The sequence below is a fragment of the Camelina sativa genome, chromosome 1 (assembly GCF_000633955.1).
Source record: "Camelina sativa cultivar DH55 chromosome 1, Cs, whole genome shotgun sequence".
NCBI lineage: Eukaryota > Viridiplantae > Streptophyta > Magnoliopsida > Brassicales > Brassicaceae > Camelina > Camelina sativa.
In genome coordinates this window covers 22,439,495-22,464,089 of record NC_025685.1, presented here as the reverse complement: position 1 = coordinate 22,464,089, position 24,595 = coordinate 22,439,495, and the positions used below count along the sequence as shown (strand labels likewise).

Here is a 24,595-nt window from a genome sequence, read left to right as displayed (position 1 = left end):
TTTTGTTTCCATGTGCGATGTGTCTATCAGATTCTGCGTTTCTCTCTACCAACATCGTGACTCTGCTCTTGTCCTTCTTATTTCATACTCACGCTTGCTCTCTTCTTCCTCTGCAACCTCTAGATGTTCAATTCCCTTCGTCTCGTCTCGTCTCGTCAATGCTGTTTAGCTCAGAAGCTCAATCTTTGATAACAATCTAATCGACAAATGGGTTTTACTCTGAGAGCTCTTCTCGATTTGCCAGTAGTGGAATCTTCTTCGATCTGTATCAATTTGAGCCTCTTTTCACTATCTCTTCTCGTTATCTCCGCAAGACGCTTACTTTACTGTCTCCGTCGAGCTCGGTTCTTCAAACATGATTCTGTTGGGAGCCCGGGTTCCGTCGTCAATGTTGGTGTTGGCGGAGAAACCCACGACGTTGAAATCACCAAAAGCTATAAATTCTCGGTGATTTGTTGTTTCTTTGTTCTGATCGTGCAAGTTTCGGTGTTAGTGTTCGATGTTATTGGAGTGGTTAAGGAGAGAAGCGAAGAAATTTATGCGATTTTGTCGCCGATTACACAGATTCTAGCTTGGTTAGTGTTATGCACATCAGTTGTTCGATGTAAATACACTTGTACGGAAAAGTTCCCTTTCTTGTTAAGGCTATGGTGGGTTGTGGGATTCTTTATCTCTTTATGGGCTTTGTTTATTGACTCCAGAGATCTTGTTGCAAACGGCTCAAACCATTATTTGTCTTCACACGCTGTTGGGAACTTTGTTGCAGCTCCGGCTCTGGCTTTTCTCTGCTTCCTTGGTTTCAGAGGTGTGTCAGGTCTTCGGGTTGTTATTACAAGTTCCTATCTTCATGAGCCTTTGCTTGTTGAAGAAGAAGAAGCAGGGTGTCTCAATGTTACTTCTTATAGTGATGCTGGATTGTTCAGCCTTGCTACGCTTTCGTGGCTGAACCCTCTTCTCTCACTTGGCGCCAAGAGGCCTTTGGATCTCAAGGATATTCCTCTGCTCGCTCCTAAAGACCGAGCAAAGACGAATTACAAAGTCTTGAACTTGAAATGGGAGAAGTTGAAAGCTGAGAATCCTTCCAAGTCTCCTTCTCTTGCTTGGGCGATCTTGAAGTCGTTTTGGAAAGAAGCGGCTTGTAATGCAGTCTTTGCCGGTTTGAACACTCTTGTTTCTTATGTGGGTCCTTATTTGTTGAATGACTTTGTTAATTATCTGGGTGGGAAAGAGACTTACCCTAACGAGGGTTACATCCTCGCTGGGATCTTCTTTGTGGCGAAGCTTGCAGAGACGCTAACAACTCGACAGTGGTATCTTGGGGTTGATATCATGGGGATGCATGTGAGATCAGCTCTTACGGCTATGGTGTACCGAAAAGGGCTTGAACTCTCGAGTTTAACCAAACAGAACCACACGAGCGGCGAAATTGTGAACTACATGGCTGTTGATGTCCAGAGAGTAGGTGATTTCTCGTGGTACCTTCATGATATGTGGATGCTTCCTCTACAGATTGTGCTTGCTCTCGGGATTTTGTACAGGAGTGTGGGACTGGCGGCTTTAGCCACTTTGGTGGCCACAGTTTTCTCTATTATTGCCACTATCCCACTGGCGAAAATTCAAGAGGACTATCAGGACAAATTGATGACTGCTAAGGATGAGCGAATGAGGAAGACTTCCGAGTGTTTGAGGAACATGAGGATTCTGAAATTGCAGGCTTGGGAGGATAGGTACCGGGTTGTACTTGAGGAAATGAGGAATACAGAGTTTAAATGGCTTCGAAAGGCTTTGTACTCCCAAGCGTTTATTACATTTATATTCTGGAGTTCACCCATATTTGTAGCTGCTATCACGTTTGCTACGGCTATAGGCTTAGGAACTCAGCTCACTGCAGGAGGTGTTCTCTCCGCGCTTGCAACATTCAGGATTCTTCAGGAGCCACTAAGGAATTTTCCTGATCTGGTGTCTATGATGGCTCAGACTAAAGTATCTCTTGATCGGATATCAGGACTTCTGCTAGAGGAAGAGCTGCAGGAAGATGCTACGACAATCCTTTCTCAAGGTACGTCAGACACATCTGTGGAGATCAACGACGGTTGTTTCTCGTGGGATCCTTCATGGGTGAGGCCAACTTTGTTTGGGATTCACTTGAAAGTTCAGAGAGGAATGCGAGTAGCTGTCTGTGGAGTCGTTGGTTCCGGGAAATCAAGTTTTCTTTCTTGTATACTTGGAGAAATCCCTAAAATCTCGGGTGAAGTAAGTGAAATACTTCAAGAACCTTCAAAAAAAACATGCATCTGTCTTCATTTTTTTCAGGGATAGAAATTTCTTTCCTCTAGCAAATTTCACGAAATGTACACTGAAATACACAGGTCAGAATATGCGGTAGTGCTGCTTATGTTTCACAGTCCGCCTGGATTCAGTCTGGGAATATAGAAGAAAATATTCTCTTTGGCAGTCCAATGGATAAGGCTAAGTACAAGAATGTTATACACGCTTGTTCATTGAAACGGGACTTGGAACTCTTCTCACATGGCGATCAGACCATTATTGGTGACAGAGGCATAAACCTTAGCGGTGGTCAGAAGCAGAGAGTTCAGCTCGCAAGAGCACTTTACCAGGATGCTGATATATATCTGCTCGACGACCCTTTTAGTGCTGTTGATGCTCACACTGGCTCCGAACTCTTCAAGGTACACTGTTGTTTTCTCCGTTTAACCGAATAAACATATTTTTCAAACACTTTGTTGTATATCTCCTTGAACCACACTTTGTCGTATGTACTACAGGAATATATATTGACAGCTCTGGCAGACAAGACTGTGATATTCGTAACTCATCAGGTCGAGTTTCTTCCTACCACGGATCTTATATTGGTAAGGACTTCTTCAACATGGCCAAGAGTTCTATATGTTAAGATACCCAGAAAAGTATACAACACCAAGAAAGCGCTTCAAGAACTTTCTTGTCTATCTGCAGGTACTTAAGGATGGGCAAATTATACAGTCAGGCAAGTATGAAGAACTGCTACAAGCAGGAACTGATTTCTTATCTCTTGTGTCTGCTCATCATGAAGCTATTGAAGCAATGGACATTCCCAGTCATTCATCAGAAGACTCTGACAGCAATCAGGTGCTAGACCAGTCATTGCCACACAATCCGAAATCCAATGCTTCCTCGAGCAACATTGAGATTCTAGCCAAAGAGGTCCAAGAAGGGCCATCCGGGTCTAACCAGAAAGCCATCAAAGAGAAAAAGAAAGCAAAACGGCTTAGAAAGAAACAACTGGTTCAGGAAGAGGAACGTGTGAGGGGACGAGTCAGTATGAAGGTGTACTGGTCATATATGGCTGCAGCCTATAAAGGATTGTTGATTCCACTCATAATCATTGCACAATCACTCTTTCAGTTCCTTCAGATTGCAAGTAACTGGTGGATGGCCTGGGCAAATCCGCAAACCGAGGGAGACCAAGCTAAAGTGAGCTCCACGGTCCTTCTCCTCGTGTTTATTTCCTTAGCATTTGGTAGCTCAGTGTTTATCTTTGTCCGAGCTATTCTGGTCGCTACATTCGGCCTTGCAGCCGCCCAGAAGTTGTTTCTGAACATGCTCAGAAGTGTTTTTCGAGCGCCAATGTCATTTTTCGACTCGACTCCTGCTGGAAGGATCTTAAATCGGGTTTGTTCTTTTTAAAATTAATCAAACTATGACTATGACGTCTTCTCTTCATGCATAGTATTTCTCATTGCTATTATGTACCTTTCAGGTGTCTATTGATCAAAGCGTCGTAGATCTCGATATTCCTTTTAGGCTCGGAGGATTTGCTTCCACAACAATACAACTCATCGGCATTGTTGGTGTGATGACAAACGTTACATGGCAAGTGTTCCTTCTTGTAATCCCAACCGGCATTGCTTGTTTGTGGATGCAGGTAATTTCTGTAAATTTTTTGAACATTCTTTCTATGGTGTTTTCATAACTTCAGGGGTACTTTCTATTTGCAATACGTTTTAACGGCAAGTTTTTTTCACTTATAAATGCAGAAATACTACATGGCTTCATCTAGAGAGCTGGTTCGGATTGTGAGCATACAGAAATCTCCAATTATCCATCTTTTTGGTGAGTCAATTGCAGGTGCAGCAACAATCAGAGGGTTTGGCCAAGAAAAGCGTTTCATGAAGAGAAACCTCTATTTACTGGACTGCTTTGCCCGCCCTTTCTTCTGCAGCATCGCTGCAATTGAGTGGCTCTGTTTACGCATGGAACTACTCTCTACTTTCGTCTTTGCCTTCTGTATGCTCCTGCTTGTTAGTTTTCCACATGGAATGATCGATCCAAGTAAGTTTTCTCATTCTCCCATTTCCATCTTTAGACCATGGTCTGCATTTCCCGCCAGAAACTCGTTAGTCAAAGATCTGTTGTTTTTACCGACTTCATACTATTTACCTCTGTATAGGCATGGCTGGCCTTGCAGTAACCTATGGCCTTAATTTAAACGCTCGACTTTCTCGTTGGATACTTAGCTTTTGTAAGCTAGAGAACAAAATCATCTCCATTGAAAGAATCTATCAGTACAGTCAAATTCCTAGTGAAGCCCCTACGTTTATCGAGAATGCTCACCCTCCGGCCACATGGCCAGAGAACGGAACCATTGAGATCAACAATTTGAAGGTAAATCAAAATTTTAATCTTCTCTTGACCTGTTTCAGACCAATTGCATAGCTTCATACATTATTCATCCCCTTCCTCTGTGTTTAAAGGTTCGCTATGGAGAGAATCTACCAACTGTCCTTCATGGAATCAGCTGTGTGTTCCCTGGTGGCAAGAAGATTGGGATTGTGGGCCGCACAGGAAGCGGTAAATCAACCCTGATCCAAGCACTATTCCGGCTGATAGAGCCATATGCAGGGCAGATAGTCATTGATGGCATTGATATCTCTTCCATTGGCCTTCACGATCTCCGAGGCCGTCTCAGCATCATTCCGCAAGATCCCACCTTGTTTGAAGGCACTATCCGGGGAAACCTTGACCCTCTCGAAGAACATACTGATCAAGAAGTTTGGCAGGTACAATAAATTGTTAATAATCTTCTGATTTCAGTCATATATGAAAACCATTAGATTCTGAATGTGTTAGAGATCTTGTTTTTTCTTTTTTCTTTTGTCAGGCTCTAGATAAGTCACAACTAGGGGACATAGTTCGTGCGAAAGACCATAAACTCGATATTCCAGGTATAGGGCTAAAACGCGGTGATATATCCGCCATAGATCTTGCTGGAAAATGTTTTAAGAACCTGATTTGATTCGTTGATTTGAACTGCTGATGCAGTGTTAGAAAATGGAGATAACTGGAGCGTCGGGCAGAGGCAGCTTGTAGCTCTGGGGCGTGCGCTTCTTAAACAAGCGAGAATTCTTGTACTTGATGAAGCAACTGCTTCGGTTGACTCAGCCACTGATAATCTCATCCAGAAGATTCTAAGAACAGAGTTCGGAGACTGCACTGTCTGCACTATCGCACATCGGATCCCGACTGTGATAGATAGTGACATGGTTTTGGTTCTAAGCGATGGTACATACACACAAAATGAAAATCCTTTTTTTCTCATATGAAATGTTCACCTGTCACTTCACCCTAAAAACTTGGATGATTACTTTGCAGGTCTTGTTGCAGAATTCGACACACCAACACGACTTCTTGAGGATAAATCATCGATGTTCCTTAGATTAGTGACTGAATACTCCTCAAGATCCAGCGGCATACCTGACTTCTGATCGGTGTACCATAAGTGAACGCAAACTTATTCGCCGAGCCACCGGGACAGAGGTGATCTCGCTGCGAATCTCGGACAAATTAGAAAATATGTCTGAAGTCTGAACCAACACACAGGACTCAAGATCTTGTCAGTGTCAGTACAACAAATAAAGTGCAGGTGACTGAAGAACACTGGAGACGACCAGAGTTTTCGGTACGAAAAAGGAGATTTAAAGATTCAGGTCACAGGCATTTTTGCTAAGCTTTAAAGTTTTTTAGTTTAGGTTTATATTATAAAGCTGGATCAGTTCTGTAGAGACTGCTTCATTGTTGTCGTGAAAAGCAAAGGTTACATTCGATTTTTGTAGGATAATATCATCAAATCACGAGCGTTCTGCATCCCTTTTTTAATAATAATCGTCTTACACTTATAAACTTACAATCTGATATCAACCGTGTCGTTTCTTCAACAACGTTCGTTTCACTTAAACCGAACGACGTAACACGCCACACGACTCTAAGCTTACGACGGGTTTCATTACGTAGTTTTAGATTCAAAACGACGTGGTTTTGTTTTAAGAGGCTGGTTTGTGATCTTGTTAAGGCCCAGGCCCAGGACCATTCACTTGTATCCTCGAGGCAGCAAAATCTTCTGTTCCCATTTCTCTCTTCTTCTTCTTCGGTCTCTCTCTCGCTCATCTGTATTTGTTGTCTCTCGATCGATCGTGTAACTGAGAACAAGGATGCAAGCAGTTTCCAGGAGATTAGTTCAACGGCCTCTCGCCGGAGGAGCTTCGATCTGTTCATCTTCTTCTCTCAGATCGCTCTATGGATTCTCAAATCACCGTTAAGTTTCCGCCATTGATATTTTCTCTTCGATTTGGGTATTTAGGTTGTTTGCTTATTTTGTCTGGCGCTAATTCGAGATTTGTGATTTTTTTAATGGTGACCCCATCAGTGAATGGAACTGATAATCGTCGCTATGCGTCTTCCCTGGCTAATAAAGGGGGCGTGGGACACCTCGCTCGTAAGGGTACTGGTGGGAGGTCTTCCGTGAGGTATGTCATTGCTCTCTTTTTTTTTTAGGGTTTAATTCCTAAAGAAAATGCTGGAGAATTTCTCATGGGAAGGAGACATGTTATTACTACTACTAATGTGTTAGGATTTTTAGCTTATTCTGTGTATCTTTGTTAAAAGTTTTGAGCTTTAGAGGGTAGCTTTTGTGGATGAGTTGCAATTCCATTTACGGGGTAAGTTATTATCTCTAAGGGTTTTGCGGTAGCTGCAGTATTCTGAATTTGTCTCGAAAGCTCTCTGTTCCGTTTGTCTTGGGTTTTGTTTCTTTAGAATAGAATGCTGGTAAATTCTCATGGGAATAAGAAATGTTATCTTGTGTGCTAGGGTAAAGCAAGCTTAGAGGGTCGCTTTTATACATTACTTGCCATTGTAGAGAAATGTATTATCTCTTAGGAGTTCAGTATAGCGAATTTTTCTCGAGAGCTTTCTGTTAAGAGAAAAAGAATATAGATGTTGGTCTATGGAAATAATAATTTCTTCTTTGCTTTGCCAGTGGCATTGTAGCTACGGTATTTGGAGCCACAGGATTTCTGGGTCGTTATCTTGTGCAGCAGCTAGGTGAGTTGTGTTAAACAGTTGTTATTACCAGTCTGGTATCAATCTTTTTTTCCTTTACATTTACAGATTTTTTTTTTGGTTACTTGCTAAATTCAAGTGAATGTTTTCTTCCAGCTAAAATGGGATCACAAGTGCTCGTTCCTTTCCGAGGCTCAGAGGACTCTCCTCGACATCTCAAGCTGATGGGAGATTTAGGACAGGTAATATATTCTTTTATTTAACCTAATGCTTTCAATGAAATGCCTCAAAAAGCATCTTTTTAGAAAACTATGCTTTGGCTCGGCATATCTGATGTGCGTTTGTTGCCTGTATATTTCAGGTGGTACCAATGAAATTTGATCCAAGAGATGAAGACTCGATTAAGGCTGTCATGGCCAAGGCTAATGTTGTTATCAATCTAATTGGTAGTTATTTTGTTCGATCTTATTTTATCTAGCAATTATTGTTAAATCTTTATAAAAACCAGTACTGTTCCTTTGTTTTTTGGATGATATTTAATCTAATCCTCAGGAAGAGAGTACGAGACCAGAAATTTCAGTTTTGAGGATGTGAACCATCATATTGCTGAGAAACTTGCATTGGTATGTATTTGAATCCTGTTGAGTTGTCTCCAATAAAAGTGGTGAACAGGTTTCATTTTTGTTGCTTACTTTTGAAATAAGTAACATATGTTTAACTGTCAGGAGGATATGCTCTGCTATTAGCTGCTCTTTTGGTTATGTCTAATTAACTTGGGGCTTTGTGGATATGTTGTTTCAGGTGGCTAAGGAACACGGGGGGATAATGAGATATATTCAAGTTTCTTGCCTAGGAGCTTCAATGTCATCTCCTTCAAGAATGCAGAGAGCAAAGGCTGCTGCTGAGGAAGCTGTCTTGAGTGCGCTGCCTGAGGTAAACTTATACCGCCTTTTTGGCTCACATGAGTCTCTCTTTTGTAATTATCATCATAAATCATCATAATGTTTTATTTATTATATGCACTTCCCTACTTTTTTAGAGATCTTGTGCAGAACTGGAAAACCCGTAGATGGTGTTATTAGAAAATTCTAAAATCTCATAAGTTTTTAAAGCAAAAAAAGCGTACCTGGGATGGTTTATATAAAGTTTTTATCATCATTAGTATGCTTCTAGTCAATTCCTGATGTATGTGTGTTTCCTAGGCCACCATCATGAGACCTGCAACCATGATTGGTACAGAAGACAGAATCTTGAACCCCTGGTCAATGTTCGTTAAAAAATATGGTTTCCTTCCGCTCATAGGTGGTGGGACCACCAAGTACGTCTTACATCCTTTGTGCAATTCTATTCACCGGTTCATAGTAGCTATTACAATGTAGACCTGGTTCCTTCCCTGACAATAACTCCATTGCAGATTTCAGCCTGTTTATGTGGTTGATGTTGCTGCTGCAATCGTTGCAGCTCTAAAGGATGATGGCTCCAGCATGGGGAAAACATATGAATTGGGTGGTCCAGATGTCTTTACCACTCATGAGTTGGTAAATTCTTATAATCCTTCATGTTCTCTGTCACAGTGGCAGCTCAGTGGTTTTGATTTCCATGTGTTTCTTGTAGGCAGAGATCATGTATGATATGATTCGTGAATGGCCTCGGTATGTGAATCTTCCATTTCCAATAGCCAAGGTAAAAGATCATAACCGTGCACTTTTTATGGTAGAAACTCCAACTATTTTTCTTTTCTTCTTGAAGTAATACTGATTTCACATGTGTCACAATCTGTTCCAGGCAATGGCGGCTCCTAGGGACTTCATGGTGAACAAAGTCCCTTTCCCCTTACCCTCTCCTCAGATCTTCAATCTGGATCAAATCAATACACTTACAACCGATACACTTGTATCCGACAATGGTTAGTCATTATTCATAGAAGTAAACTGAGTTCTTTTCCTTGAATTGACTGATTCTCACTCTTTATTATACAACAATTGCTGTTTCAGCCTTGAAGTTTCAGGATTTGGACCTTGTCCCCCATAAATTGAAAGGATATCCGGTCGAGTTTCTTATCCAATATCGCAAGGGCGGTCCTAACTTCGGTTCTACTGTCAGTGAAAAGATACCAACAGACTTCTATCCTTGATGCTGCTTCTGCTCAAAGGTCATTTCCTGGACTAATTTTTTCATGCAAGTGTCACAATGAAATCGCGGAAACCAGATTTGGTATGTTGATGCCTTTCATTTACTTTTGTCAATAATAAACGGGTCCTCCTCTTTGTTGTGTTCTGGAAAAAATTATAACACATCAACATCATTATAAGTTAGAGAGGGGACATTATCTTTCTTGATGGGGCGATTTGGCCCCTTAGAAATTATGCAGTATCTGGTTCGTTTCGAACTCCATGTCCCGACTTTGCTCTTGAGTATAACTAAAGCCATATGCTTTCGTCTTTGAATTCCATTTAGTTTGGTGTTGTATGTTGCGCAAAAATGGTTCAACTTGTATCTGTGTGCAATAGAGTTTAAACCCTGAGTGATTTGAAGTTTCCTTTACATGGTCAAGAGGGTATTCAACTTGGTTATGTACAGATATTGAAACATTGATACCCATTTACCTATCTTTAGAATCTAGTCATGGATATGGAGCCATTGGCACCCGGCACCCATGAGTTGTTGGGGCGGGTAAGGAATCTAGTTATGCAAACCGTAGAATATATAACTTTGCTTCTAGGTGTAAAAAACAGTAAAGAACTTTAGGAAACCTCAAATACCAAGCAAAGCATATAGAGCCAATATCATGAAACTGGAGGGATAGAACAGAATCATTTTGCAGTACGTATCCCAAAATGGAAGATGAAGGAGACTATCCTGGTCCTGAATCCGATTTTGGTGGAATCAACTTGAACGGGAGAAATGTTGGGGCGGTGATGGTAGCACCTAGGGATGTAGACATAGCGAGTCAAAGTGGTTGCAGGATCAACATCTACGTGAACAGCAACGTTCAAGCAACGTGTGGGTCAGCTTTGCTCAGTAGCGAGGTTAAGCTAAGAGATCCCGGTGTTCATCTCCATATCCAAGATGTTAAAATGACCCGTGATGATGACGGATCTAAACAGAAGGAGATGACGCTGATGAATGTTGGGCTATGCTTGGTCTGTCTCTTTAACATCGTTCTAGTACTCATTCTCTTCTTCTCCTCTTGGTTCTGGCAAAAAACTGATTCCGTATAGATCTCCCCATCAACAGATGATCATGCTAAGAAGTAAGAGTGATCCTTCCGTCCTTAATTATTTCCTCAGTTACTTATCTGTGGTCTAAATTTTAGATTACATCTCATGTTGTATTCACATTATTCAAGATTGAGATTAAGATCAATGCTATAGCCCAATCATGTAAATGGCGTAGGACTATAGTGGGGCAAACGTGACGAAAGTTACGAGGCTAGGATTACAACTATAAAGTACTCCGTACCAATTAGAATTTCAGCTAGGGGATTATAACTATTTAAGTACCGATTTGACGAATAAAAATCAAGTAGATATCAATTAGCTAGAATCTTTCTTTTCTAAATATGCATTTGCCCATTCACCCATTAGATGATTAGAAGACCACGATCTCGTTCGAAGAATCTTCCGAGGACATATATATATATATATATATATATATATGTATCTTAAATTAGGAATTTGTACAATATTGAAACCTCACTTTTGCAAATCACCCTTACATGTTGAGCAATTGTAACAAATAATTAAAGAATCAAAAATTGGATTTTATTTTTATGGTTGGAAAAGAGTTAATGCTAGTCCATTACTCTCTTCAATTATTTTAAAGAGAGAGTATAAATTTTTTCTTGCAAGTCCTTTGTGGTATCCATGTGAGATGAAACATTGGGGAGCACAAACTTCCCCACTCCCACAAGCCACGTTTGTCTCTTAAAGTTTCTAAGTATATATTTTTGCTCTTTTCTTTTTGTTGGTTATTTATTGGTTATATTGGCTTATGACTCTATGAGTGATTACATTGAAAGCGTGGACTCTTCCCCTTGAACATTTCAACATTTAAACAATTAATCCCGACATAGACGTCAAACATTTTGGAAGTTCGAATGTAAATATCCTAATTCGGGTTGACATGAATATAAAACAATCTATTATTGAGTTTGATTATTCGAGTTTACTTATTTATCTACTATAGACTTGTAGAAATATGATTTCTCTAGGAGCGTACTGCGTACATACCACCTAAACAAAATCATACAGTAGTACTAGTTTTTCATATTTACACAAACGAAAACAGCACATAAGATATCATCAATTCGCTCAAAATATTTATTTACTCATCAAAACAATAAAGTGGTGAAAAAGGTTTTGCACTCGAATGTCACTTTCTCATATTCGACCCTTACAAACAAGTCAGTTTGGAGCATTTTGGTCGTACAAATTAGTAGTACATACGACTTGATTAGTTTATGTGATGTAGGTTTGCAAAAGGCTATTCATCATTTGCTTTATATACCAACTGTAATCAGTAGTTGTACATCATCATGAGTTGAGAGATATATTTGGTCCCAACAAAACGATTTAGTTCCAAAACTTATTTCATATTGAAATAGTAGTTAACATGCATTGAAATAATTAATTAATACTACTAGAGAGAGAGACGTTAAACAAGGAGCTTGAAACTTGAAGTAATCATCATGTTACAACGTGATCTTTCCAACGTACATTACGCTACGAACGACTCACATGATTACACGTGGAGCCATACCCACACGCTCGTCGGAGACTCGGAATCACGCTACGAGCCAAAGGTTGAAAGTCAAAGAGTCCAAAGAGGGTTTATCAGCTGACGTCACCGACACTTGAAGCCGACATGTCAACACACGTGGCAAGGTCCCACTGGTCACCGACAACTAGAAGAAGGAAAAAACTGCCGGCGCAGATTTAGCCGTCCGGCTAACGTGCGCTTTCAATTACAAATACAGCAACTACTACTTCTCTCTTTCTCCCATTGACGGTGATGAGACCAGCTCAAAGCCAGGTCTTTAATTCATCGATCTTGGCCTCTTCAATGTTTTAAAAAAATCTTTACTTTCACACATCTCTAGATCTTTTCTTGAATGATCAATCAAAAAAGCTGTAATCTTTTCTTTCTTCCTCGTAGCTCCGTCTCTCGCGGATCCTTGTCGGTACACTTCTGCATTTTCTCAAATCTGGTTCCTTTCTGGAGTTTTCTCTGCTCCTGAGCTACGATTTAGCTTCAACTACTTCGATCTCGTGCAAAGTTAGCTTCTTTTAGCTTTGATCGTAGTTGGGTCTGCTCTTTAGGATTTGGGAACTTAGTTTTTTTTTTGGAGTTTGATCTATTGTATCTTATTATCGATGTTGTGATCTCGTACACTCTATATGATTCCGAGGGTTGCTATGAGGCGTCGCTCTGCAGAAGTTGCTCCTACAGAGCCGATGGAGAAGGGAAATGGGAAGAATCAGACTAATCGAATCTGTGTGTTGGTTGCTTTATCACTCTTTTTCTGGGCATTGTTGTTGTACTTCCATTTTGTTGTCTTAGGAGGAAGCAGTAGCATTGATAAACAGATCCAGTTGCAACCTAGCTATGCTCAGTCTCAGCCTTCATCAGTCTCTCTTCGGGTTGATAAATTCCCTATCGAGCCTCATGCAGCTCCGTCGAAACCTCCCAAAGAGCCTTTAGTTACCATCGATAAGCCAGTAGTACTCCCTCCTGCTCCAGTAGCGAACTCTGTGTCCACCTTTACCAAGCCTCCTAGAATTGTTGAGAGCGTGCAGAAACAGGAGTTTTCGTTTATAAGAGCGTTGAAGACAGTAGACAACAAGAGTGACCCCTGTGGAGGGAAGTATATTTATGTTCATGATCTACCCTCCAAGTTCAATGAGGATATGCTTAGAGACTGTAAGAAGCTTAGTCTCTGGACTAACATGTGCAAGTTCACAACCAATGCTGGCCTTGGCCCGCCGCTTGAGAATGTTGAAGGTGTCTTCTCGGATGAAGGCTGGTACGCGACTAATCAGTTTGCTGTTGATGTGATATTCAGCAACCGGATGAAGCAGTATAAATGCTTGACGAATGATTCTTCTCTTGCTGCTGCCATCTTTGTGCCGTTCTATGCTGGATTCGACATTGCTAGGTACCTGTGGGGATACAATATCTCAAGAAGGGATGCTGCTTCGCTTGAGTTGGTCGATTGGCTCATGAAGAGGCCTGAGTGGGAAATAATGAGAGGAAAAGATCATTTCCTTGTGGCAGGTAGGATAACGTGGGATTTCAGGAGATTGTCTGAAGAAGAAACTGATTGGGGCAACAAGCTTCTCTTCTTACCGGCTGCCAAGAACATGTCTATGCTTGTGGTTGAGTCGAGCCCATGGAATGCAAATGATTTTGGGATCCCGTACCCAACCTATTTCCACCCAGCAAAGGACGCAGAGGTTTTTGAATGGCAAGACCGGATGAGAAACCTGGAAAGGAAGTGGCTTTTCTCATTTGCAGGAGCCCCACGACCCGACAATCCGAAATCCATCAGAGGGCAGATCATTGATCAATGCCGAAACTCAAATGTTGGCAAGTTATTAGAATGCGACTTTGGGGAGAGCAAATGTCATGCACCAAGCAGCATTATGCAAATGTTTCAAAGCTCTCTCTTCTGTCTGCAGCCACAGGGAGACTCTTACACCCGAAGATCGGCGTTTGACTCGATGCTTGCCGGTTGTATACCGGTCTTCTTCCATCCGGGCTCAGCCTACACTCAATACACGTGGCATCTACCCAAGAACTACACAACCTACTCGGTGTTCATCCCCGAGGATGATGTTCGGAAGAGAAACATTAGCATCGAGGAGCGACTCCTCCAGATTCCAGCCGAGCAGGTCAAGATAATGAGAGAGAATGTCATCAACCTCATCCCAAGGCTGATCTACGCAGACCCGAGATCAGAACTGGAGACGCAAAAAGATGCATTTGACGTCTCGGTACAGGCTGTGATAGACAAGGTGACTCGGTTAAGGAAGAACATGATCGAGGGCCGAACCGAGTATGACTACTTCGTGGAGGAGAACAGCTGGAAGTATGCGTTGCTGGAGGAAGGCCAACGGGAAGCGGGGGGCCATGTGTGGGACCCGTTCTTCTCCAAACCAAAGCCTGGAGAAGATGGCAGCAACGATGGCAATGGAGGCACGGCTATTTCAGCAGATGCAGCTAAGAATTCATGGAAGAGTGAGCAGAGAGATAAGACACAATGAGACATAAACCACATTTTGTTAAGGTTTGGGATATAGTTTTCGGTTACTATTATACGGACAAAAAAAATGATTTATTTTTGTTGTATTGGTATCAAATGTAGTTTCTTCAGTTTCATAGAGATAAGTTTGTTTTGAGATTTTTGTTGTATCAGTTACCCACAGAAATTAATAATAAGAAGTGACCCTTTTCAAGTTTTCTTACTGAAGTCAGCGCTTGTTTAATTGTGTTATAGTAATTACTCTTTAGCTTCAAGAACCGATGTAGTTTTTTTGAAGAATGCGTGTAGGTCAGTCTAATACCTTATAATTTTTTTTGGTTTTAAGTACCTTATAATTGTAAGTGTGATACTGTGTTGTGTGGTTTAAACGAGTCTAAAACCATAGTTTTGGTAGTTGATCTTTCTTAAACTAAATGATTGAACAAGTGTGATAAAGTGAGTGCATATGTTTACGGTAAAAACAAATGCCCGCTAAAAGCACAAGACAAGCATTCGTCATACTAGTCACATAAATAGACATTTTGCAACACATATTTCAGAACAAAAAGGGACATTACCCGCTAGTCTCTTGGCATCATTCATCAAACAGTAGCAGAACGAGTTACAGGTTTATCATAAAGACAGACAAGTCCCGGAAAAAGAAAAGCGGTATAACCAGATACATTACGTTCAAACCTGTCAAACAGTAGCAGATTTAGCAGACACGAATTTGTAAGACTTAGGGACTGTAAGAACTGCATCAAACCACACGACCTTCCCCAAAATCTCTTCCTTGTTGCGTCTTTCAAGCGAAATCTCTGCACACCAAATCATCTTCTCCTCATACCCACTTGCAGGCACATATTTGTCCCACAAAACAACCAGCTTACCACCATACTCCGCCAATTTAACAGTACTATATCTAGCAAACTTAGGTAGCTCATCTAACTTTATCCAATCTGCTCCTTCAGTTTTTCTACATATAAACCTTACAATAGGGTCATAATGATAGAATATGTTATCTATCATACAAATAGAGCCACGATCCAAATCAGTCTCCAATGCTAACGCTTCCCAAGTCCAAACCTTTGGCTTTAAAGCCACAGCCTCCTTAGTAGACTTTACAGGAAGGTTCAAGTAAATCTTTCCTTCCATAGCTTCGAATTTAAATACTCGTTTTCTGGACGGCACGGGATTCCAAATTTGAGTACTTGTGTTGTACACTTCAACACAGTTCAAAGAATCTGGACTCTCAGAGCTTCCTGCTAAATACATAGTCCCATCAAAGTTACTATTGGTGTGAGCCAGTCGCATTCTTGGAGATTCAAGCCAAGTGTGAGTTCGACAGTCAAGAAACCAAACACTAGAGCACTGAGAATCTTCCATTGCAGCGGTAATGGCGTAAAGATTAGAACCAACAGCAACGAGAAAAGACCATTCCACAGGAGCAGAGTTGAGAATTGGGGTTGGAGCAAAAAGATTGATACCTGAATCATCATCTTTCTTCTTCTTCTTCTTCTTCTTCTTCTTCTTCTTCTTCTTCTTCTTCTTCTTCTTCCTAGTGGTGTGACTGGTTAGGGTTTGATTAGGCTTCCGGTAGCTTCATCAGGAAAGCTTAAGCAAACATAGAGAAAAGTCTCGGTGCGGCTTAAGAGTGTTCGGGTGTGGTAAAGCTCCGGTGAAGCAAGGATTGATCGGAAGCTTTTGGAGACTAAGGAGAGATTTGGGTAATACGATCGCGAGACGCGGGCTAAGATGCTCACTATCAAATCATCCGGAAGTGACGGATTTGGGGTTGGTTCTGGTGACGGCGTAAGCGACCGTTCCTTCCTCTTCTTCCTCTTTTAGGGATTTGAGATCACTCTCTCACTTCACTACGATTGGATGTGAAGGGGCACCTTATAGAAATGATCTTAAATTAATTTATAATGATTTCGAAATTAAAGATTGATGCAATTATTTAGGACTTGAGAAGGTTTAGTATTAGACAAATACATTGTATACACACATAACAGCAATGCTGCTGTTGTATTCACTAGACTTGTTATTATTACCAATCATGTATTCAACTTTTGTATACTCAAGTGTTCATTATTTATTAGTAAATCAACAAGATTCAATTCTCTGTTGCTCCACAAGAATGAAATAAAACCCTAGCCAGGAGCTCCACGACGGAAGCGTGCGTACATCATCACACAGCGTTCTCTCTCGTTTTAGCTCTTCTTGTGGTTCCGAAGGCTTATTGTTGTCGATACCAGGCGAAGGATCAACCATGTTAGAAATGTTGATTCTCAAGGTTTGTTGGGGTCCATCGTTTGAGGGGACATGGACAAGTGCGTCCATCATCAGAATGTCCCAGTCCCTTTGCTTCAGAAACCCCAACAAGCTATCTTCTGTGCCAAGAAACAAAGCAAAAAAAGGGGAATCCAATGAGTACAATAATTTCGCTAATGCAGATTACCTAATCCTAACACATATTTGTCTTGGGAGAGACTAGCTGCGTTTAGACAATTTTTTTACCTCCATTGCGAACAGCTTTCAGATGCAAGATTCCAGTGCCTTGTGGTCCAATGACAGGGAATGAACAAGACACTGAGTGCCTTTGGTGAGAAACGGCTAGTGAAGCACTGTACCATGGCCCTTTCTCAATTGGTTCTCCAATAGCTTCAATCATCGCCTTACTATTTATCACCTTCTCCATCGCCTTGCTGAAAATTAAGCATACACATACTTTTCTTTGAGAAATCGCCAATGAAAATTTCACATTCTTGAAATCAGGTTATGTTATTGATTTTGACGATACAAGGAGAAGAGCATAGAGATATTCATGAGGGGCATCGATAGAATGCGCAACAAAATAACAAAATGGTGCGTATAGAATGATTGTTCTAGCGAGGACAGGGAAAAGAAGTATCATTACTTATAAAGTGGGAGGCACAAGCACAAGATAGACAGAACTACACATGAGAAACCAGACTAAAGCCTGGTTATTGGGTGCGTTGAAATTCACAATGAAGCAATGCCAAAAAAAAAGTGTTCTCATCAAGCATAATGTTTTCTCTTCTTTTGCTTAACGAGTTTCACTAGAGCAGACGATCAGACTCAAACGAAAATTGAAATAAGAACACAGCATTAATTAAACTACATGTATTACTGGTACCAAGAGTTTAAGTTCCTTTGTCTTTCAAAGTTGATCCTTATATCGATAAACCCGTCCCATTGATAGCAAATCATGGTCAAATTGGTATCTGCAGTGATAAGAAACCTACAGATTCCAATGGTCTCAGCTTTCATTTCAGCAATGGTTTAATCATCTACTAAACTAAAATATTCACTTGATTTCAACTGACTCACTAGCTTATAAAGCATTTCTCTTAAACCAATCCGAATCAGGAGAAAAACCATGAAATAAACAAAGCCGATTCACAATTCAACTACGCTAGGGATGTTATACTTCAAATGTACATTTGCAGTAGCTAAACTTCAATGGAATGATTAAAAAAAAAAGAGATTACCTGCTACATCCATGGTAGATAGAAAGATCATCGAGGGCACTCAAAGCAACACCACCGGTGACTGTAATCAAGACAAAAGACACTGCCTTCCGACCAAAAGACCCCAACGTCCCAGCTTTCCCTGTTTTGTCCGAACTGTTTCAAAGAAACATTCTTCAGCTCATATTTATAACTCCTCCTAAACTATCACAAATAACATGGATCATCCAAAATTTCGAATCGAATCGTCTAGGTCTAAATGGCTATAGATCAATTCACCAAAATGGGCATGGGAGGTTTTGAAATCGCGGATATAGGCGAAATGGATTAAGATGCAGGACTAAATCGATCAGATTTCTAATCGCAAGATCGCAAGATCAGAGAAGATGTTTGGGTACCTTGAGGAGGTTGAAGATCCTTTGAAGAAAGAAGAAGTGAGCCGCCTCGCGAACATCTGTAGGGTTTTGGGTTTTGCAGTCAACATTATTTTTTATTTTATTTTATTTTAGTTATGTTTTTTTGGTGAAATAAAATACTGATGAAATGTCAAAAAAACAACAATACTTTTGATTATGATCTTAAAACCAGTTTTGTAACTAATTAATTATATGTATCTTCCGGGTAAACTCAAATACTGTATTTGATCATTACAACTGTGAGCAAAATTATCATTTGCAAGTTTGTTGTATTTACCCTTCTTAATGAACTTTTCAAACGATTCTTTTGTTATTTAAGAAAATTAAAAACTAAAATAAAAATGTTCCCAAATGATAATTTTGAGAAGAAGGAAGAAAATACTTCATTTTATTTTTCATAATCTGATTTTAAGAAAATAAAATATTGATGAAAATGTATAAATAAAAAGAAAACTTTGATTATGATCTTAAAATCAGATTTGTAACTAATTATGTACCTTCCGGATGAACTCAAATATTCGATCATTTGTGAGCAAAATCATCATTTGCAAGTTTGTATTTAGTTATTTAGAAAAAAAGAAAGAAAAAAAACGTTTTTATTTAGTTACTTACTTTTGTGTTATTCTAAAAATAAAAAAATAGACCAATATAAAATTTATCGGCCAACCAGAACATTCCACGTATGAAAAAAGGAATGATGACTGATCGTCTCTTTTAAACACGCTTCAATTCATCCATCTCTCCGACGCTAACGAGGAAAACAAGGAACAGCAAATTGAGACAGAGCAAGTTCGGTACAAAGATCCCGGTTTAATCGCTCTTACCGGTTCGAAGGCGCTCTCTGGCTTCTTCTTTCCTTCTCTCGTGGGTTTGGGGTTTTTTCATATATTCTTCTTAGGTGAGATTTTTTTGGAATTTTGATCATCTTCTCTTTGGTTGGAGTATAATTTTGGCGATTATGCTTTGTGATTGGTTGATTCAGCTTCGATTGTTTTTATCGTACGTTTGGATATTTTTGTATTGTTGTTTGCTTTGCCGATTGATTCTGATTTTTTTTGCTATGTGACTGTAAAATCATCTGCTCTTGCATTTTGTTTGATTCAGAATTTTACATAGATGAATTTTGATTTTGTTAGGTTTTGAGTGTAATTCAGAAACTTTTGATTAGTCATAAAAATGCATATAATCTTAATTTATTTATATATATATATATATATATGCATATAATCTTAATTCTTACACACATACTATGTCTTTTGATTTTGTTTTTTTAGAGCAATAATGGAGAGACGTTCGTTGAGGCCGCCAGTTCCGAGTGACATTTCAGACACTTGTTCGTTGATACCGTCTTTTCAAAACCCTTCAGCTGACATGTCCTTCTATCCACAACACAATCAACTCATGGCAACGCCTTACCATTTGCTCTCTGCCAATGATGGATCTGTTGGTCATATTTACTCAACTAGTGATCTCTCTGCTAATGATGGAGTTCTTGATCATATGTATTCAAGTGATTTCCATAACTCGGAGTCATCAGTTTGGATTCCTTCTCCACTCCCTGATCCTTTTGACTTTCCTTCTCCTTCTCCTATTCAAAGGAGTCAGATGGACGATGGTGTTATCGTTGCATCCGATGAGATTCATGAACAATGTTACTGATAAGAGAGCATGTGAGAGGCACATGTGAAGAGTAAAGAGAAGCATGTGTGAAGTTTAGAGTATAAATAAGAATAGTGTAGGATTGTGAAGAGGATCCTGCGTGATCAATTGTGTTGTTAGAGCTCATGTGCTCTGTTCTTAGGTGATGAGATTGGAGAACTGTAACTCCAAGCTTATCAATTAGGGTTTGAGATTGTATTGTGGATTTGAGAAGAGATAAGAGAGAAGAGTTCTTACCTTCAATCTTATCAAATGGTGCGCTTGTGAACACGGATCGAATCAAACGCTGAAGAAAGTTAGGTTTTCAAGCAAGATTTTGATTGCAATGTGCCTTGAGGGATTTCCCATCTTCGATGGTGTTGTTGGTGAATTGCGACCATGGATTACATGGCTAGAGGATTTCTTTGTTCAGGAGGATTTCACGGCAGATGAGAAGCTTAATCTTGCGCAAAGTCTTCTCGAAGGTGAAGCTCTCTTGTGGTTTCAACGGCGAACACGAGTATGGGGATATTTTGACAGTTGGGGAATGATGGAGTCAGCCTTGGTGTTGCGGTTTGGTGACAGAGATGAAAGAATCAGACTCTTTCAGGAGCTTAGAGAAGAGAAACAGATTGAAATCTTGGAGCAGAAGAAAGAATCGAAGAAAGAAGTGGATTTGTGTTTGGGGAAGATCACGTCGCAACCATCAGACGTAACGCAATCGCATGACGCGTTAAACTGGAATTGTAACATGAACACAGGCGTGACATTGATTAGCCCTCGGTTCATCGATTATGATTCTGAGAAATTGCAAAACGATGATCTAAGAGAAGTGGAAGCCAGTTCTGTGTTAGTCAATCTAGACAATGTGGTCAAGAACGTGAACCATGAGAAGAAGAAAGCAATCCATAATAGAGAGAGTAATCAACTGGAATCGATTCCACAAGTATCCCATCAGCTTGTAGAGCTTTCACATCTTCAGGTATCAATCTCTACTTTGGAACCTAGCCGTAGTGTTCATCAGTTAGGATTTTCTGGAATGGATTCAGCTTTGGCAAATAGAAAACTTGGGGAAAAACATGTTGAGAATCCAATCTTTGAAGCTCTTAATGAAGTAGCATGGATCTTTACTGAAGAATCACCAAAGAGTCAAGAAGTTGATGTGATGTTAAAAAACACAGATTTGAGCTTGTTCTTTGATGGAAATGGTGCAGCTCAGTTTCAGATTGTGTATGGTAGTGAGATGGACCCTTATGGCTACCAAGTGTTCGATCAAATGTTTCTTAGAGGGTACAACTTACTGCAACATAAGAAGATGAGCAAGTTTCCTAAGTCATGGATGTTCAAGTTCAAGAACAGTTTGGAGGCACAAAATTCAGCACCAGAACAACTATTGTTTCTAGATATAGTTGCAGATGCGAAAGGGACAAGAGACGGCTTGCATAAGCAGTGTACTTTGTGTGATAGTCATGAGCTGCAAATGCAACAGCAGAGAAAATGTTCCAAGTTCTGGACATTCAAATATAATAACAAGGGTTTACGAGGAGAGAAGATATTAATGAAGCAGAACCAGTCCAATCACAGAGGAAAAATCAAGTTTGAACATATTAAGCATGCTTGTTGGCTGATCCAATGTAGAAAACATAGTTGCTATTTGTCAATGTTGCTTCAGCGATTCCAATTTGTTGTTATGGACTTCTCAAAATTTTGGAGATTTAGGTTCAAAGGCCAGATTTTGGAGATTTTCATCGTTGTGTTTGAAAGAAAAAAGCTGCAAAAGTTTAGCTTGCAACTATGGATGACCTGCAACTTCACGGTGAAGCTATGGTGCGGAAGATCAATATGTGTTCAGCAGCTCTACTATGGCAGGAGACAGAACAGAGAGCATGGATTGATTGTACTCAAGTCCCTAATCAAACGATATAATGTTGTGTGGTGGTCTCAGATTGGGAAAGTAATTCAACCTGAAACTTCTGCATCTATGTTGTTAGCTCTGCCAATCATCCCAACAACTCTGCAACAGCTTATCTACATGAAGATGGAGCATGGTTTTAACATTCAAAGGGCATTGGAACAGATTCAAAGGTTTGGAGATACTAGGATGAAGGCTGTTTGTGTGCTTTGCTTGGGTGGTCTACATATATGTTTTCCAGATTTAGGGAAGAGAAAGTTTTGCAAGGACTGGTGGTTTAAGTTCAAATACAACACATCTCTAAAGACAGCAGTGCAACTTACATAAGTCACGTTAGTGCAGTGGATCCGTTTCTCGGGAGCAGCTCTACCAGTGCATCAACGATTCTATTCTCTACTGCAGTCTACAATTGTTACATCACAGCTTGATCACAGCTTGAGGACAAGCTGTTTTGAAAGGGGGGAGTATTGATAAGAGAGCATGTGAGAGGCACATGTGAAGAGTAAAGAGAAGCATGTGTGAAGTTTAGAGTATAAATAAGAATAGTGTAGGATTGTGAAGAGGATCCTGCGTGATCAATTGTGTTGTTAGAGCTCATGTGCTCTGTTCTTAGGTGATGAGATTGGAGAACTGTAACTCCAAGCTTATCAATTAGGGTTTGAGATTGTATTGTGGATTTGAGAAGAGATAAGAGAGAAGAGTTCTTACCTTCAATCTTATCAGTGACTGGCCAGTTTGGGATGACCACTTGATTACTGATGGAGATTCGCTGAGCTCTACTGTCTTGGAAGAGCTTCTCCTTGACACGAATTTCAACTCAGCTTCAGAGGTTGTTAATCTTGTTCTATTAAGTTTGCTACTCTTTTACTCCCTTTGCGATACATATTGTGGGGTCTCTTGTCTCCACATATCAAAAGACTCATGTTTTAGGAGGAGTTGTTGTTGTTTCAGGTCCAGCAACCAAGTACGCCATCGCAAATTCAACAACCCCAAGTTGGTCTGCAGCAGCCTTCTCCTTGTCTGGATTTGCGTCCACTTGTTAGGACAGTATCCTCAAACAGCAACAACAATAACAGTAGTAGCAACACTAATCATAATGCAGCAGCTAAGAGACGTATGCGTTGGACGCCTGAACTTCATGAGGTTTTTGTTGACGCTGTTAACCAGCTCGGTGGCGGTGAAAGTAAGTATCTCTCTCTCTCTCTCTCTCTCTCTCTCTCTCTCTCTGCTTCTTGGTTTTAAAATCCTTGACTTTGAATAGATCGTGAAGTTCTATTTGTTCTGATTCAGTCTCTTATTTTTATCGCAGACGCAACTCCCAAGAATGTGCTGAAGCATATGAATGTCGAAGGTTTGACTATATATCATGTCAAAAGTCATTTGCAGGTTTAGTTTTTCTTTTTTATTTCCAAGAAATTGTTTCATGCTAATCCTCATAATAATCTGTTGGTAAAAAGTCTACAATTTTTATTATTTATGTTGCAGAAATATAGGACAGCTAAATATGTTCCAGAACCATCAGAAGGTAAACACTGGCTCCTCTCTTTTATGATGAATCTTCTTCATATGCATTCATTTTTCTTAAGATAATGAAAGTTTTGTATTAACGTATGTATACAAACCTTCTTAATCTATCTTACTCTAATATTTTCTTGATATCTATAAAAAAAAACCCTCAACATTGTTTGCATAATTGCATTCTAATATCATCTAGTTTTGTAGACTAGAACCCTTTTCCGGGACTCATTTAGTCTTGCTAACAATCTGATGATTAGCAGGTTCACCAGAGACAAAGTTGGGACCGCTTGAGCAAATTACGTCTGTTGATACGAAACGGTGGGGTTTGGTAACATCAGAATTCACAACTGCTACACCATTGAATCTGTCTAATAAATTCTCACTACTGATATTGCAGTGGGATAGATGTCACTGAGGCTTTGCGACTTCAGATGGAAGTTCAGAAACAACTGCATGAGCAGCTCGAGGTACAACGATGAACATATGATAAAGTTTGAGCTTCATAGTGTTAGCTAGTTGTGTATCACTTGAAGTTGCAAAACAGTACGGATGAAAATGGGTTTTGCTTCTTTGATGTGCTTGCAGATTCAAAGAGAAATGCAAATTCGGATAGAAGAACAGGGAAAGGTGCTGTCGATGATGTTTGAGAAGCAAAATATAGGCTTTGGCAAACTGGAACAAGAGGAGAAAACAAGCGCGGAAAAGCCTGAAAATGGTTCAGAGGAGTCATCAGATTCCCCGCGGGCAAAGCGTCGGAGAAACGAAGAATGAAGGGAACCTTTTCTCGGGATGGTAGATCATAAAACTGAGGTTTTTGGTGGAGTTGTAGAGTTTGACTTATTAGAGTAAGAGACTTTTTTCTGTCTTCTTCAGGCTTTTCTCTCTCTTTTTTTTTCTTTCTTAAACTAATTTTCTGATTATCAGCTCTCTAGGAAGAAACAACAATAATAAAAAAGAGCAATTCCATCTTTCTGATGTAATTTTGAATTCAGATTTTGATTTATTAGTGTTTAACTTAGGTGAATTCAAAACTTGA

The 24,595-nt window shown here is 40.0% G+C and overlaps 7 protein-coding genes across 12 annotated transcripts in view; 5 read left to right on the top strand and 2 right to left on the bottom strand.

Annotated features, from left to right (window-relative positions):
* The window catches only part of LOC104701848 (ABC transporter C family member 5-like), a 7,677-nt gene extending 1,531 nt beyond the window's left edge, over window positions 1–6,146 (top strand). For both annotated transcript variants that reach the window (XM_019229281.1, XM_010417603.2), the window contains 11 exons: window positions 208–2,253; window positions 2,370–2,690; window positions 2,787–2,873; window positions 2,977–3,672; window positions 3,761–3,925; window positions 4,038–4,332; window positions 4,451–4,665; window positions 4,755–5,060; window positions 5,162–5,225; window positions 5,323–5,562; window positions 5,653–6,146. In XM_019229281.1, the coding sequence (XP_019084826.1) occupies window positions 208–2,253; window positions 2,370–2,690; window positions 2,787–2,873; window positions 2,977–3,672; window positions 3,761–3,925; window positions 4,038–4,332; window positions 4,451–4,665; window positions 4,755–5,060; window positions 5,162–5,225; window positions 5,323–5,562; window positions 5,653–5,765 (4,548 nt within the window). In that variant the 3' untranslated portion in view covers window positions 5,766–6,146. The remainder of the gene's footprint in view (window positions 1–207; window positions 2,254–2,369; window positions 2,691–2,786; window positions 2,874–2,976; window positions 3,673–3,760; window positions 3,926–4,037; window positions 4,333–4,450; window positions 4,666–4,754; window positions 5,061–5,161; window positions 5,226–5,322; window positions 5,563–5,652) is intronic.
* On the top strand, window positions 6,400–9,803 carry LOC104701839 (NADH dehydrogenase [ubiquinone] 1 alpha subcomplex subunit 9, mitochondrial). The gene is made up of 12 exons (XM_010417591.2): window positions 6,400–6,591; window positions 6,704–6,803; window positions 7,316–7,380; window positions 7,495–7,580; window positions 7,700–7,784; window positions 7,891–7,961; window positions 8,140–8,271; window positions 8,541–8,656; window positions 8,753–8,876; window positions 8,953–9,021; window positions 9,124–9,244; window positions 9,333–9,803. The coding sequence occupies exons 1-12, from the start codon at window positions 6,489–6,491 to the stop codon at window positions 9,470–9,472; spliced, it is 1,212 nt and encodes a 403-aa protein (XP_010415893.1). The 5' UTR covers window positions 6,400–6,488; the 3' UTR covers window positions 9,473–9,803.
* LOC104701830 lies at window positions 10,005–10,720 on the top strand. Its single transcript, XM_010417579.2, has one exon. It carries the CDS (start codon window positions 10,176–10,178, stop codon window positions 10,557–10,559), a length of 384 nt encoding a protein of 127 aa, XP_010415881.1. The 5' UTR covers window positions 10,005–10,175; the 3' UTR covers window positions 10,560–10,720.
* On the top strand, window positions 12,319–14,800 carry LOC104701822 (xyloglucan galactosyltransferase MUR3-like). Its single transcript, XM_010417567.2, has one exon. The coding sequence runs from the start codon at window positions 12,738–12,740 to the stop codon at window positions 14,601–14,603; it is 1,866 nt and encodes a 621-aa protein (XP_010415869.1). The 5' UTR covers window positions 12,319–12,737; the 3' UTR covers window positions 14,604–14,800.
* On the bottom strand, window positions 15,091–16,183 carry LOC104701812 (F-box/kelch-repeat protein At5g48990-like; the record flags this gene model as incomplete). The annotated part of the gene is made up of 1 exon (XM_019229275.1): window positions 15,091–16,183. A coding segment is annotated over one exon (903 nt), but the record flags the coding sequence as incomplete, so codon positions are not given.
* Window positions 16,541–18,558, bottom strand: LOC104701788. Of its 4 annotated transcripts, XM_019229274.1 has the most exons (6): window positions 18,474–18,558; window positions 18,097–18,231; window positions 17,742–17,846; window positions 17,102–17,289; window positions 16,875–16,974; window positions 16,721–16,804 (listed from the first exon to the last, which is right to left on the bottom strand). In XM_019229274.1, the coding sequence occupies exons 1-6, from the start codon at window positions 18,527–18,529 to the stop codon at window positions 16,795–16,797; spliced, it is 594 nt and encodes a 197-aa protein (XP_019084819.1). In that variant the 5' UTR covers window positions 18,530–18,558; the 3' UTR covers window positions 16,721–16,794. The 4 variants fall into 4 exon arrangements, with proteins under 4 accessions (XP_010415835.1, XP_010415840.1, XP_010415847.1 ...); XM_010417533.1 differs by having other exon boundaries at window positions 16,541–16,974; XM_010417538.1 differs by having other exon boundaries at window positions 16,541–16,971.
* Window positions 19,234–24,539, top strand: LOC104701767 (myb family transcription factor PHL4-like). Of its 2 annotated transcripts, none has more exons than XM_010417515.2 (9): window positions 19,234–19,389; window positions 19,766–20,143; window positions 22,765–22,870; window positions 22,993–23,224; window positions 23,351–23,427; window positions 23,527–23,566; window positions 23,820–23,877; window positions 23,957–24,026; window positions 24,145–24,539. In XM_010417515.2, the coding sequence occupies exons 2-9, from the start codon at window positions 19,773–19,775 to the stop codon at window positions 24,328–24,330; spliced, it is 1,140 nt and encodes a 379-aa protein (XP_010415817.1). In that variant the 5' UTR covers window positions 19,234–19,389; window positions 19,766–19,772; the 3' UTR covers window positions 24,331–24,539. The 2 variants fall into 2 exon arrangements, with proteins under 2 accessions (XP_010415817.1, XP_010415809.1); XM_010417507.2 differs by having other exon boundaries at window positions 23,817–23,877.

Coding starts and splice junctions, on each gene's coding strand:
- LOC104701839 (XM_010417591.2), top strand. CDS start 6,489: ATGCAAGCAGTTTCCAGGAGATTAGTTCAACGGCCTCTCGCCGGAGGA. Junction 6,592..6,703: donor CTATGGATTCTCAAATCACC/GTTAAGTTTCCG, acceptor TGACCCCATCAG/TGAATGGAACTGATAATCGT. Junction 6,804..7,315: donor GGTGGGAGGTCTTCCGTGAG/GTATGTCATTGC, acceptor TTGCTTTGCCAG/TGGCATTGTAGCTACGGTAT.
- LOC104701830 (XM_010417579.2), top strand. CDS start 10,176: ATGGAAGATGAAGGAGACTATCCTGGTCCTGAATCCGATTTTGGTGGA.
- LOC104701822 (XM_010417567.2), top strand. CDS start 12,738: ATGATTCCGAGGGTTGCTATGAGGCGTCGCTCTGCAGAAGTTGCTCCT.
- LOC104701788 (XM_010417533.1), bottom strand. CDS start 18,529: ATGTTCGCGAGGCGGCTCACTTCTTCTTTCTTCAAAGGATCTTCAACC. Junction 17,847..18,096: donor ATCTACCATGGATGTAGCAG/GTAATCTCTTTT, acceptor TGGAATCTGTAG/GTTTCTTATCACTGCAGATA. Junction 17,290..17,741: donor CAAAGGAACTTAAACTCTTG/GTACCAGTAATA, acceptor CTTAATTTTCAG/CAAGGCGATGGAGAAGGTGA.
- LOC104701767 (XM_010417507.2), top strand. CDS start 19,773: ATGGAGAGACGTTCGTTGAGGCCGCCAGTTCCGAGTGACATTTCAGAC. Junction 22,871..22,992: donor ATTTCAACTCAGCTTCAGAG/GTTGTTAATCTT, acceptor TTGTTGTTTCAG/GTCCAGCAACCAAGTACGCC. Junction 23,225..23,350: donor CCAGCTCGGTGGCGGTGAAA/GTAAGTATCTCT, acceptor TTTTTATCGCAG/ACGCAACTCCCAAGAATGTG.